The sequence below is a fragment of the Chlorocebus sabaeus genome, chromosome 16, assembly GCF_047675955.1.
Source record: "Chlorocebus sabaeus isolate Y175 chromosome 16, mChlSab1.0.hap1, whole genome shotgun sequence".
In the NCBI taxonomy this organism is placed as follows: Eukaryota; Metazoa; Chordata; class Mammalia; order Primates; family Cercopithecidae; genus Chlorocebus; species Chlorocebus sabaeus.
Window position 1 is genome coordinate 78,429,605 of NC_132919.1, and position 13,683 is coordinate 78,443,287.

The 13,683-nt window shown below is 54.1% G+C and overlaps 1 protein-coding gene across 2 annotated transcripts in view; it reads left to right on the forward strand.

Annotated features, from left to right (window-relative positions):
- The window catches only part of RPTOR (regulatory associated protein of MTOR complex 1), a 411,638-nt gene that overhangs the window by 277,862 nt on the left and 120,093 nt on the right, over nt 1-13,683 (forward strand). For both annotated transcript variants that reach the window (XM_008013198.3, XM_073005477.1), the window contains exon 10: nt 11,770-11,845. In XM_008013198.3, coding sequence (XP_008011389.1) covers nt 11,770-11,845 — 76 coding nt within the window. The remainder of the gene's footprint in view (nt 1-11,769; nt 11,846-13,683) is intronic.

The window sequence follows — 13,683 nt, forward strand, 5'->3', positions numbered from 1 at the left end:
GCCCTGTGGTGCCCCCAACCTGAAGGGGATCCTGGCCCCCTCCCTCACAGTGTCTTGCTGTAAGAGAAAATCTCACCTGCCTTACCTGGGTCTGCTGTTACCGCCAGCCCCATTTCGACGGGGCCCTTGAGAGAGGAGGAAGCGCAGCGCAGAGGAGCTCTGCCACAAGTGCACAGCCTGTTTGCAAGAGACATGTTTCCTCTCCTCATCCGGGAAAGTGGCTCTTCCCGGTCGGCTGTGTATCATCACGCCCTGCTGAGGCCTGCGGCAGTGACTGCGGGCTGGCCTAGAAGACAGCAGCCAGCAGCACCCGGCCGCTGGAGCAGCCACTGGTGCCGCCACTGCCAGCAGCCGGGGCCTCCAGGCCAGCCCAGGTACAGGGGAGTGAACTCTGTTCATGTAGAATCACAGCAGCGACCCCCTCAGTTCCTAGGCTGGGGCAGGGAAGCACTGCCCTGGCCTCCTCCTGGTCCCTGGCAACCTTCTGCTGGGTGTCACTGTGTCCGCATGGTTGGGTTTGATGGACCTCAGGGATGAAGACAGAAGAAGAACCAGGCCAGGAGTGGTGAAGGGCAGGGCTCCTCCTGTGGGGTGCTCAGAGTGGGCCACCGTGCCGTCACCAGTGGGCACACCTGTGAGCTCCACCAGCCATGCGGCTAGAACTCACCCCGCTGATGCCGACGGCCAGGGTGGCTTTGGGGTTTCACCCTCAACCGGCAGAAGAAGCTTTACACGCTTGGATGTTTCCCTTTTTCTTTTTGAAACTCACACCTTGGGCATGCATTGCGTCCTGCCCTGGCGACTGACGTGAGCACAAAGGGAGTCTTAGTCAGCCGCTCGGCCCGCGGGAAGGAAGAGGTGAGTGGGAGTGACTCACGCCAGGCTTGGCCTCCAGGCTTCATGGCAAAGCAGTGAATGCGAACGCCCAGGGGAGCCGCTGTGCCGAATTGAAGCTGATTTGTGCTGAAAGAAGAAAACCTAATTCACAGATTACATACCAGTCATGGCCCTTCCAATGGACGCGTCTCCCTCTGCTTAGTAATAGGAGTTCCTCCAGCGCCACTCGTGGAAAATAGAATTTGCAGGCGGAAACAGCATTAGGGAGGGTGCCGGCCATCTACTGCTGTGTGACAGCAGTGCCCCTGCAGACCCGGCAGCTCAGAACAGCACACAGCCTCCAGGTCTGGTGCCTGTTGTGGGACTCAGCCAGTTTCTCTGTGCAGCGTCCCACCAGGTTAAGGCTGCCTTTGCAGTTGAGACCACCCAGCGTCCCCCGTCTTTCTCCTGTCTGACAGAACTATTTAATATTACCAGCTGGGGTCCTTAGCATGGCCTCCCACCCCTCAGAGCCAGCACAGGAGCCGGATGCTGCAGCCTTGCCTAGTGCCACACACGGTCACGGCAGCCGTCACCTTTGCCATATTCTGCTGATCGAAAGCAGTCTCAGGTCCCACCTGCACTCCCAGGGAGAGACCACACCTGGGACAGAAGTCCTGGGGCCACACTCGAACCTGTCCACCTCAGCTGGTGAACCATGCTGGGGTTTGGAGAGGTTGAGAGTGAAGTCGCAGAGCCTAGGGAGCGATCTGACCACGGCTCCCCTGAGGCACAGCAGTCATGGCAGGTGACCACAGGGGTCATGTAAGAATAGGGTGATTAAGCGCCTGTTGCGTGTTGGGCGTGTTCTGAAGCTTTATAATTGTTAGGCCATCTCCCTCTCACAGCAGGTGCTGCTATAAAGCTACAGTTTTTGCTGTCAATATGCCCATTTTACTGATGGGAAACTGGGGTGCGTGAGGACCCGCATGGCTGGGCCAGGCCGTGGCTCCAGCCGTCTAGCGCCAGCCTGCCCTATGCTGACTCAGCGGTGTACATGCTGAGTCATGATATGTATGTGCATGAGCTTCTGTTTCAGGCAGATCCCTGGGACAGGAGTGCACCCAGGCAGAAGTGGCATTTAACCAGGGAGCAAAGCTCTTGTCGCCTCTTGTTACACATGGCCGCTGTGCTGGCGGATCACAGCATCGTTGTCAGCGTGCGGAAGCTTCCCCGGTGTCTGAATGAGTCTGATCAGGCAGAGACGAGCAGGGAGTGGCACTTAGCGACCTGCTGTAGTCATGTTCCTGGGAGCAGGAGCCCGTGCAAGGTCTCAGGAAGGACGTGCGCCTCATATGAGAACCCTGTGGCTGGTGGCGTTCCTTGCATTCTGCAGTCAGCCACATCCCACCTGCAGAACAGAACCCTGGGGTTTTCCCTCCAGCTGGACATGAGAAGTTGCTGGGGAGTTGGCAGCCCTGTCCTGGGATCCGAGTCATCTCGGTGACTCCCACCCTTCGATGCCCGGCCAAGACCTGCCTGGCTCGGGCCTGCCCTTGGTTGGGACCTCACTGACCTCAGGCCTCTGACCCCTGACCCCTGCCTTGGCTTTACGGCCTTTACAGTGCTGGCCCCGGTGGCCACCCACCTGCCTGCCCACAGCCTGCCCTGCCTTTGAATGCCCGGCCCCTTTGCCCCACAACCAACCGTGACCTGGCTCAGGAGCGTAACTGAAGCGGGTCGCTAAGGAAAAACCAAGGAACGGGACTGATGGGATGTTCTGGAAGACAAAGACAAATCAAGCCACGTGTCGGAACATTGGTTTTAAGAGGGAAAATTTGGGAATGACTCTACTACCTAACAGAATAGGAATGTAAATTAAGATCTAGATACTTAAAAGAAAATGGAAGCAGTCTTAACATTTTATTCATGACTATGCAAAAGATATGTTAAATGAGAAACAGAACACCAAATTGCATCAGCAATATAGTTAATATCTATGGTAAAATACGTAGTACACATAGCAATAAAACACTGAATAGATTTACAAATAAACATCAATGATGTTTGTGCCAGGGTGGTACACTTGGGGTGATGGTTCTCCATTCTAAAAATAGATAAATATTACTTTGGCTAATTAAAAATCTGCCTGTAGATTTTCTAAGCCTTCGAAGCACTAAAAGCCATTTTTAAAAATAGAGTCTTTATGGCTAAGGCATTATTGTTCATAAATTCAGAACTAGAGACACACGGAAGAAATAATTGAATACTTCTTTACATGAGGAGAAACATGACTGGTAGAGTTGCCTAAGAGGCAGGCGTGGGGGCTGTCAGACAGCAGGAAGACCGGGCTGGCATCCAGGAGGGCACGGGCATGGGTAGGGCAGCACTCGGGCTATGCTCAGTCCAACCAGGGCTGTGTGGGGCGGTTTTGGCCCACAGTTGCCAGTCATAGAGTAGCCAAAAGTTCATATTTTCATTTTTAATGATCTGATTATTCGATGTTGATATCTAATGTGGCATTAAAAAGCATTCCGCGAGCCCAACCGGACACATCCCACCAGACAGCAGCCTGCAGCCTGCCTGCTCCAAGCTGGGCCATGAACCCCTAGGGTCAGAGGCTTAGGTGAAGCCATCGGTGCCTCGGCTCCCAGCGTAGGGGGCGGCCCATACACATGGCAGTGCCATGTGCATGGGGAGGGCGGCGTCCAGGGCGACTTGCGGCTGAGTCTCAGGACGCTTCCCCCACTCTTCTTCCTCAGCCCCTCCTGTGCGTGTCCAAGGGTCCTCTCCAGGTGGGGGTATTTTCTGCAAGGTCTGACATCGTGGCTTCTTCTCTTTCTGTGCTGGGAATAAGTAATATTAAAGAGTTCTCTGTACAGAAATCAATGATGATGTAATTTCAGGAGAATCACTTGCATTTCACACATGTTCTCTGGAGAGGGTTTTCAGCAACAAGGCTGCCAGCATCAATCTGGAGCTCAAAAGTAAACACTAGTCAGTTCCATTTAATGCTGAAAATTATATCATGAACCAACTTTGATAGGGAATTGAACGTAAAAATTGGGCTTTAGATTTGGAGAAGATCCTAAGCCTCATAGGAGAAGAAAGACTGGAAATGTGGTCTGGCTGGTCAGGAGCCGGGACAGCACATCCCACGCTGAAGGGGTGCACAGATCCTCCCCGCCAGCTACTCTGTTCTGTGGCGTCTTCCTGGTTTCCTGGAGTCAGGGCAGCTCCACCGGCCTCAGTTTCTAGAGGATAAACCTGACTGAGGTGGACCTGCCACCTTGGCCACTGCCCAGTGCCAACCCCACCCTGCCCCAACCCCAGCTCCACCCAGTTCTCTCATTTCCTCTCCTCTCACTGCCACCAAAACATATGTCCAAAAATGGAGGTTTGTCAGCCTGTATCTGTTCATTACATGTGCAAAAAATGTATCGGAATTAGTTTAACGGTAGTAGGCCACCCCCCAGTTCTGAGTGCCGACAGTTTGTAAAAGACCCTTTCAGGTGCTCTGCCGAAGCCGCTCGTGCACAGCCTCCTCACGGCATGAGGCTGCTGCGTGCCACAGCGCCCCTGCACTGAGCCACCTTGCACGGGCCACTGCTGTCCAGTGGCTTCGTCATTACCTCCAAAAGGAGTCTGGTAGTTGAGGTGAGATCGCAGGTGCACTGCTCCTCGGGAATGCCAGAGGCTTACCGTGACAGGGAGCATCATTTTCATCTTTTTTTTTTTTTTTTTTTTTGGAGGCAGGGTCTCGCTCTGTCACCCATGCTGGAATGCAGTGGTGTGATCTCAGCTCACTGCAGCCTCAACCTCCCAGGCTCAAGCAGTCCTCCCACGTCAGACCCCCAAGTAGCTGGGGCTACAGGCACACGGCCAGCTAATTGTTTTGTATTTTTTCTAGAGATGGGTTTTCACCATGTTGCCCAAGCTGGTCTTGAACTCCTGAGCTCAGTGTGCCCACCTCAGCCTTCCAAAGTGCTGGGATTACAGTTTGCGCCACCGCGCCCAGCAGGGAACATCATTTTAAAGCAGCTCTTTGCTTCCCAGCGGGGATTCCGTAACAGCCGTGTGTGGTTCCGATGTGTCAAATCCGCTACACAATTAGGGAGCTTAGGAGGGAGGAGAGGCAAGCACAGAGGCTTCGCTTGCACTAGCTCCACGTCCTTCCCGCGTTTCAGAGAGTCATGTACTTGCACTTGCACTGCCCAGAGACCAGGCCCCAGCACTGCCTCCTCTCCATTCCCCGCGGAGACTGATTCCTCAGTCGATGTGCCCTGAGAAAACCCCACTCCAATAAGGCATTTGACTCTGTGGAGTCCGTCGTAGCAGAATTTCACCTCCACTCTGTCCTAGGCGTGTTCACATCCGAAGTCTAATTCTAACTCTTAAACACTCTCACCACGATCCTTAACATGAGTGAGTTTACTAGTCTGGACAGGAGGGAGGCTTCTGGAAGATTGGGGAACCCCAGGCCTTCTTAGGTGTGAGCAGTCCTTGCCGCTTGTGATGAATTTGATGCATGACTTTATCACTGTCCATCGGAATCCCGCCAACGCTCTGGAGACAGCGATGTCAGATCTCTGATGACAGTGACTTCCACAGAGGGCAGCAGCATCTCCCTGTGTATCCCTGTGTATCCCTGTGTGTCCCTTTGTGTCCCTGTGTGTCACTGTGTGTCCCTGTGTGTCCCTGTGTATCCGTGTGTGTCCCTGTATCCCTGTGTGTCCCTGTGTGTCACTGTGTGTCCCTGTGTATCCCTGTGTGTCCCTGTGTGTCCCTGTGTATCCCTGTGTGTCCCTGTGTATCCGTGTGTCCCTGTTTGTCCCTGTGTGTCACTGTGTGTCACTGTGTTTCCCTGTGTGTCACTGTGTGTCCCTGTGTGTCACTGTGCACACAGTAAAATTTAACAAGAAGCCAGTCCATTCCACCATGTTACCACGTTGCAGATGTAGGGAGGGGATAACCACCCAGGCTTGGTAATCGTCTTTAATTTGGAGCCTCTATGCTGAGCCGGAGATGAGGAAGATGTTGGTACCTGGCTGTAAAGGCTTGGTACCTGCCTAGATACGGAGGGCATGCAGCCAACACCCCTCTGGAGACACCAGCTTGGTCAGTGTAGAAAAACTCCATTGAATGGTTTGCCTTCCTCCCTGGAGGTAGTTAGGTGTGCTAATTGAAACACGGGTTCGTTGGGAACCCATGATCCAGGTGCTTTACAAATGGGCATGTGTGAGCATAGGCAGCACAGGCTGCAGTGGCCCCAGGTGTCAGGGTGCAGGCGACTCCTGTCTTGGAGGCTCCCATCCCCCGTGGATGCTCCTGCTGGCCACTGGGGCGACATTCCAGCAGGTGGGAAGGCCATGAGGAGTGAATGAGGCACCTCAGGCCGGGGGGCAGACTTAGACTCACACGCCCGTCGCCCCCCTGTCCTGTGGCAATGTCTGGTCCAGCCTCATCCAGGGAGGAAGGGAATGTGGCCTCCACCCTGAGTGGCATGTCCCAGCTCAAATCCCGTTCCTTAACAAGGGCAGGGAGGGAGGCACAAAGGAGCGAGAAGCAGACAGACGCACAGATGGAGAACGTTCGGCTCAGAAACGGAATCGGGCTCACCTCTGTTACTAGATTTTGCCAACTGCAGCTGAGGACTGAGCCGCTGCGGAGGTGGGCTCCTCGCCATAGGAGCATCACAGGGGGCTCTGCACGGCTGTCTGCTACGAACACAATGCCCAGAGCTCTTTCCTCCCCTCATCAATAGACCAAAGTGTATACATCCCCAGGGAGCACACAGGAAAGGTAGCAGAAAAGAGCATGTGGAATAAATAATTTACGGTCTAGCTATTATATTCCTTGGGTGGTGATGGAGAGGTTGAATTTTTAGCAAGAGGAAAAAGGGAACAAAGCCTAACAGAAATTGAGGTTAAAACACAAAGTAATCTGCATTTACACTTCGCTTCAGGCCGCGGCAGCAGTGATGACTACTCAGAGCCGGCTTCCTGTTTAATTTTTGATGCAAAGTCATCGGGGAGTCATTCTCCTTCACTTTCAATTTCAGGGGTCCTGAAACCTTGCGTTTCTCCGCGGTAATAACCTGTGCTTTCTGTTCCCGGGGCGGGCGCCGCTCTCTGACTGATAAGTGCAGATGGAGGCTGTGCGGACTTGGACGGCTTTCCTCCAGCCCACCTCCTGGGCGCCCGCCATCTCAGGGCTGTTTCCTGAAAACCCAGCTCTTGCCTGGATGACATGTTTTCCAGGCGAGTGACTCATCAGAGCAGCCAACGGCTTAGAAAGTCCCTCTGCCCCCAGCTGCCGGCGGGGAGGAGCCCACGATGCAGATGAGCTGGTCACAGCTAATCACAGCCTCCCCTCAGATCTGCACTCCAGCCCTCCAGCCCTGCGTCTCCAGGCGGCGTGATCGCAGGCTGTGGGAAGTGCTAATCCAGACACCTTCCCGGTCCCCTCCCACCTTCTGCTGTCGTGTGCTGCCAAACCTCGCAGGGCTGGCCACTCCCGAAGCCCACCACCATGGTCTCTCGTGTACACAGGACCCACTTTCCCACTTGCCTTTAGTTGGGAATCCCAAATTAGAGCTGCAAGTTTGTGTTGATTTTATCCTAGAAAATGTAGCCAGTTTTAATCAACAGATAAATGCTCATTAGAGAATACCATTGTTCTGCTGTTTAAAAGGTCGTGGTGCAGGCAGGGGCGGTGGCTCACGCCTATAATCCCAGCACTTCGGGAAGCCACTGCAGGCAGATCACCTGAGATCAGGAGTTGGAGACCAGCGTGACTAACATGATGAAACCCCGTGTCTACTAAAAATGCAAAAGCCGGGCGAGTGGCGCATTCCTGTAATCCCAGCTACTCAGGAGACCAAGGCAGGAGAATCGCTTGAACCCGGAGGCGGAGGTTGCAGTGAGCCAAGATCGCACCACTGCACTCCAGCGTGGGTGACAGAGCAAGACTCCATCTCAAAAAAAAAAAAAAAAAAAAAAAAAGGTTGTCGTGCAATTTTAGAATTTAATGGGAGCCCTATGGTCATCTAATCTGGCCCTTTAATTTGGTTAAATAAATAAGTAAACCGCCCACGGCCCTGAGAGGGCCCCTGGCTTGCTCAGCAGGCGGTGCCAGGCTGAGCTCCTCCCAGTACCTCGTCTTCCCTGCCTTGCTCTGAGTGGGGCTGTCCTTTGGACCCAGGCTGAGCCGTAGCTTGAGGTTCAGGGCCACTTCACTGTGTGCTAATAATCGGGTTCCAGCATTTGTCTTTCAGCAGTTTGTAGGTATTCTTTTACATCCTTTCTTCTCATTAGTACTTGAACAAAGTTCTTTTCCTCATCTCATGTAGACAGCTCTGCCTCGAGTCCGTAGCCCTGGGTAGCCGGACGTCCCTGAGCAGCCTCCTAGCATCGTCCAGGCGCCGAGCCACAGCCCTTCCTCCTGGGCTTTGTCTCATCCCTGCAGCCTCCTGAGCCTCTGCATCAGTGAAACCAGAACCATCTGGGGCTGCTTTTCTGGTCTGTGAAATGTGGAGCTGGGTCAGTCCCCGCCTCCCACCCCCGGGCTGGATCCAGGTGGGCTGTCAGCCTTTTAGGAGCACAGCGTCCCACTGCAGCGACATGGGTCACGAGTCCGAGAGAGATTGTCACCCGTGGTTCTGACACAGCTTCACTGGGCGCTATCCTGTCCAGTGTGCTGAGCCATGTCTCCAGTGCAGTTCAGGCCTTCAGCGCCAAGCAAAGGCCTTGGAGAGCGTGCAAATAGGCTTTCGGGAGGCACAGTTCCAAAGGTGCCCCACCCAGCACTGACCGAGGCCACACTGGGCGCCACGCTGGTCTTGTCGGGCCACAGCCCAGACACCCTCTCTGCCCTTCTCTCGCTTCCACCTCCCCTAACTTGTACATACTTTCTTCTAACTCCTGAAGCAGAAACTTTTTATTTGATTAAATTCAAGGCATCTTTATAGAGTTTAATTGCAATAATTGGCTTTGCTGCTTTTACTGAGGGAGTAAGTCTCCCTTGGTGCTGCTGAATGCCATTTGCCTGCAGCTGGGGATTTACGGGGCGTGTGGGAGCTATTTATTGCACGTACTTTGAGGCGCTTTTGATTATCTCCTGATTGCCTCTTAACTCTATTGGCAGGAGAAGGGCATGTTTGTGCAAAGAGGGCCAGTCTTGGGAAAATTGAAATATATTTCATGTATTTGAAAGTGAAAAATTGTTCTTTAGTCCCTTTGTGCATCTTAAATTTTTACTTTTTTTCTGATTTTAACATTTTTCATTCTCATTTTGGTCCTTTACTAAGACATTGAGAAAATATGCCCTTTGACACAGCAGCACGGAGTGTCATTAGCCTAAAAAATAACACAGAGTCCTCAAGTCTCTTAGAAAATTACCCAGGAGAAGAGAGCACAGTGCTAGAAGCAGAATCCATGATACTGACTGTCACTGGGTTTCCACAAGGAACGTATTTCTAGCAGAAAGGGGGAGTAGGGCTGAAGGGGTTGCTGTCCTTCCTCCATCCCTACCATGAAGGTTGAGCATCCCTAATTCAAAAATCCAAAATGATTCAAAATCCAAAACTCTGTGAGGGCCACCATGCTGCCACAGGTGGACAGTTCCCCTCCCGACCTCACGGGCGCACTTTATTTCATGCACAAAATTGTGTAAAATTCGCCTCAGGCTGTGTGTGTAAGAGGTATATGAAACATAAATGGAGTTTGCTCTTCGACTTGGGTCCCATCCCCATGAGATCTCATTATGTATATGCAAGTATTCCAAAACCTGCAGATATTCCAAAACCTGAAAATATCGGAAATCCAAAACACTTCCGGTCCCAGGCATTTTAGAAAAGAGATATTCAACCTGTATCCGTGGAAATCAAGACTGTGCTCTGTGGCCGTGCCGAGAGTGAGATGATTATTCACTTCCAGTTTAGAGTTCATGTTGGATGTTGTGGGGGGGGGACAGCAGCTGCCTCTCGCTGACCCCTGCTTTGTGTCAGCCGCTCTACAAGGACCCCGTGAGGGAGACATGATCATGAGTCCATTTCACAGATGGTGACACGGATCCTAAAGAGACAAAGCCACGTGCCCAAGGCCCCAGAGCCACACGCTGAATTTCACCAGGCGGCCTCCCACATGGGCTCCCTGGCCAGGCCCTCATCCTCTGGACAAGGCAGGGAGGCAGGCAGGTCAGCCGCTCCCTGGGCCGGAGCTAGTGGGCAGCAGAGCTGGGAGCAGAGGCCAGGCTCGTGGCTCACGGTCAGACCTTCTTTTCTTCCCTCTCTCCTTTTCGAAACTCACACAGGTCTGCTCATGCACAGAGAGCGCCTTCCTGCTCGCCCCCACTCGTTTAGCCAATGCTTATTGAAAGCCGGCTATGTGCCTGGCACTGGGAAAGAAGTTGGGTACGGCTGGATGCCAGGGCACCTGCGGGATGTCTGTAATTCAGCATGTGGCTCTGTGGCCTCAGGCACAGGGCTCTGTCTCTCTGGGATGAAACAGTCTCATGATCATGTCTGCCCCACAGTGTCCTTGTAGAGCAGCTGACACAAAGCAGGGGTCAGTCAGAGGCAGCTGCTGTCCCTCCGCCACAGGGCCGGAGATGGCGGAGGTGCTGGGGTGTGCCAAGCCTGGGGTACCACGAGAAGGCCAGAGCCACAGAAGGGCTTAGGGGTGCCGTGTTAGAGCCTCCGAGAACGCTCACAGGGCAGCTGGCCTGGACGGAGGTGCTGGCAGAGGGGCCCATTGGGAGGGGGCTGTTAGGACAACACTGAGACTCTGGCAAGGCCACATTAGGAAGGTGGCGACGGTGATGGTGGCTGGGGGTGCCCCGCAAGGCTGTTGCCTACACCTGGGAATCCCAGGAATTGGCCTGGAGGTGTTAGGTCCAATTCAAACTGCTGGCCAGTCCTACGATGGAATCGGGGTGTGGAGCTCTGGAGAGAGGTGCGAGGCTGTTTTAAATAGTGTCTGGGGGTGTCAGTGAGCAGGTGGCAGTGGGCGCCCTGAGCAAGGATGAGAGCAGGCAAGGAGAGGGCTGTGGAAGCTGCGGCGGCACGGCCCTGAAGGATGGGGTCGGGAGCCCAGGGAGGAGGCTGTCTTGTGTTCACAGTGACGGGAGGGAGGCCCGAGGAGAAAGCCTTGTAATGTCCAAGAGGGAGAACTCAAGAGGGACAGTGTGGTCGGTTACTATGACAAGGGGTCTCGACAGGGGAAGCACATCACCTGGGTGGTCTGTGGAGTCATTGTGGCTTGCGGGGAGCAGCTGTATGCATGGGAGGAGACCCCAGACTGCAGGGTGCCTGGTGAGACCCACGGGGAGGCGGCAGGGACTGACTGAGCAGGTGGCCGTCCACACCAGGGAGCAGTGGAGGGGAGGCAGGGAAGGAACGGGGGTGGGCCCGACGGCACCATCATAGCACAGAGCTCAGCCCTGACTGCCAGGACCGCTTTCCCTGACTGCACGCTGACCCCTCCTGATGGGGCATTTTGGCCTGGCCCCGGTGTCTCTCCCACATCCCTCCAGGACACTGCCCCATCAGAGCCTGTGCAGGGACCGCAGCTGCTTGGAACACATGGGCTGCTGCTACTTGGGTTCAAGTCACAGTCAGAAGCCACAGCAGAAAATGGGAAGCATTCGTGTCTTTTTCCCAGGCGTTTTTCTCATTTTGTTTTAAAGAGAAAAAAATGTGACAAACAAAATGGTGAGAATGCTGGCAGCACCAGCGTTCCCGCCTGCGCTCTCCCCTGGCCTCCCCTCGGACGTCTTCTGCAGCCCAAAGCTGAACAGCAGTGAGACGGTAAACATGCCGCCCGCCAGCTGCCATGGCCTCTGCCCAGACCCTTGCTGCCCACGCTCAGCCGGCTCCTCCTGTGCCCCGTGAAGTGGCCTCGTGTGGAAGCCCGTCCACAATGCTCAGTGGGTGTTCCTTTGTTCTCTCCGCAGGCAAGCCTGGGACCTGGCTGTTGACATCTGTCTGTCTCAGCTGCCGACGATCATCGAGGAAGGCACTGCGTTTCGGGTGAGTCCCTCCAAGGGTGTGCTGTGCATCTGCGGCGGTAGCCGCTTCTCTGGGCACCTGGACTTCAAAGCCCCCAGACTCGGGGTGGCGCCCAGGACTCTCAGGTGTCAGAGATTTTGTTTACCTGCCTGGAAAAAATGTAGTTGCCAGAGTTTAAAACATCGAGTCAACCAGGGTTTAAAGTTAGACTTTGAAAGAATGAACTTTTAAAACAATCCTATCTAAATTTTGCTATTACAGATCCGCTTTTCTTCATGCAGACTCACTCCCTGTGAGTGGTGATCATGTTACACTTTCTAGCCCTTTCGCCACAGACGCATTGTGGATCTCCCCCAGTCCTCTGACTCAGCCCTGTGGGACAGTGCCCCACAGAGGGTCTGGTGCTGAGCCCTGGAGGGGCATTCTGCCCCCAGCCACACTGCACGGGCGCTGGAGAGCCGAGCTACCCTAGGGCGGAATCTTGGTTTAGTCACAGCACCCGCGAGTGAGGGTGGCCCCGGGCCTTCGCAGCAGCTCCCTTGGACCCCCTCATGGTTTCTTAATGAGCTTTTGCCTTATGTGAGGCGTCGAGTCTGAAAATAGATAAATAAGACAGAGGCCTTGCCCTCCAGAAACCTGTGAGGATAGAGGAGCCTCTCACATCCACGCAGAATGCAAGGGAGGAATCAGTAGGTGCGGTAGACGTGGGGAGGCCGGGGATCGGGGGACAGCAGCCTGGGCAGAAGCCGGAGGGGACCAGCACCCCCGCCTCTCACTGGGGCTGTGCCTGAGACACCACCGCATCAGGCCTCAGAGCCACAGAGCCTAGCTGTGCCACCGAGGGCAAGTTTGGTCGCCTCCTGTGTCACGGTCTCCTCATTTAAGGGAGGGATTACGGTGGTATCCAACCCCAGGGGCGCTGGGAAGACAGAGTGAGTTAATGTAGGAAAAGTGCTTTGGACAGAGCCCAGCACAGGGCCCTTGGGAATTCATGTGCAGGCCACTGCCCCGGAGCCGGCTGTCACTGATGCGAGAGTGTCACCCTCCAGCCCAGGGCACAGGCACCGATGGTCAGGAAGGGTTCCATCCACTGCCCAGACTTTTAACTTTTAGTGCATATCACAGCCATCGGGGAAGCTTCTAACACACGCAGTCAGGAGCCTGGGGGTGCGTGCGTGCGTGTGCACGCGTGTGTGGGTGTGCATGAAGTGTGTGTGGTATGCCTGTGTGGGGTGTTTTAACTTCAGATGGTTTTGACATGCCCCCACGGATGGGATGACTGAGAAAACGGCCTTTTAAGAGAGCTTTCTTCTCTTTTATAATCTTCTGTTACCCTCCCCTTATTGCTTGATGTTTTGGCAACATTTGATTGTGCAAATTTTCAAACCTACAGCAAAGCTGGAAGAAATTTACAGTGAGCACCCCATGCCCACCACTTACTTCTGCCCCATCTTTGTATTCATGCATTTTCAAGGGCATTGCAGACCGCCCCGCATTTTAAACCATGAGGCCGAAGCCAGCTCCCCCCATGTGCTTGGCATCAACATTGGGCTTCTCGACAAAGGCCTTCCCGCCCTCCCTGCTGGACCACAAACCTTGGGGGCAATGACAGGGTCTCCTGCAGAGTGGCAAACCTTCACAGACGCCGCCTGCCCGCCCTCCGCCTGCCAGAGTGGCCCCGGAGAGCCTGCGCTCTTCCGAAGAGCTATGGGCCTGTTGCCGCAAACAGATATTTGGAAACCTTCGGGAAACTGGCCTTTCTGTACTCCGAGCTGACTTCACTCAGTACTTCTAAGAGATCAGGACAATCTGCTTTTCTATAAAATAATGCAGTTTCTATTTGCGTGTGTGCTCTTTCT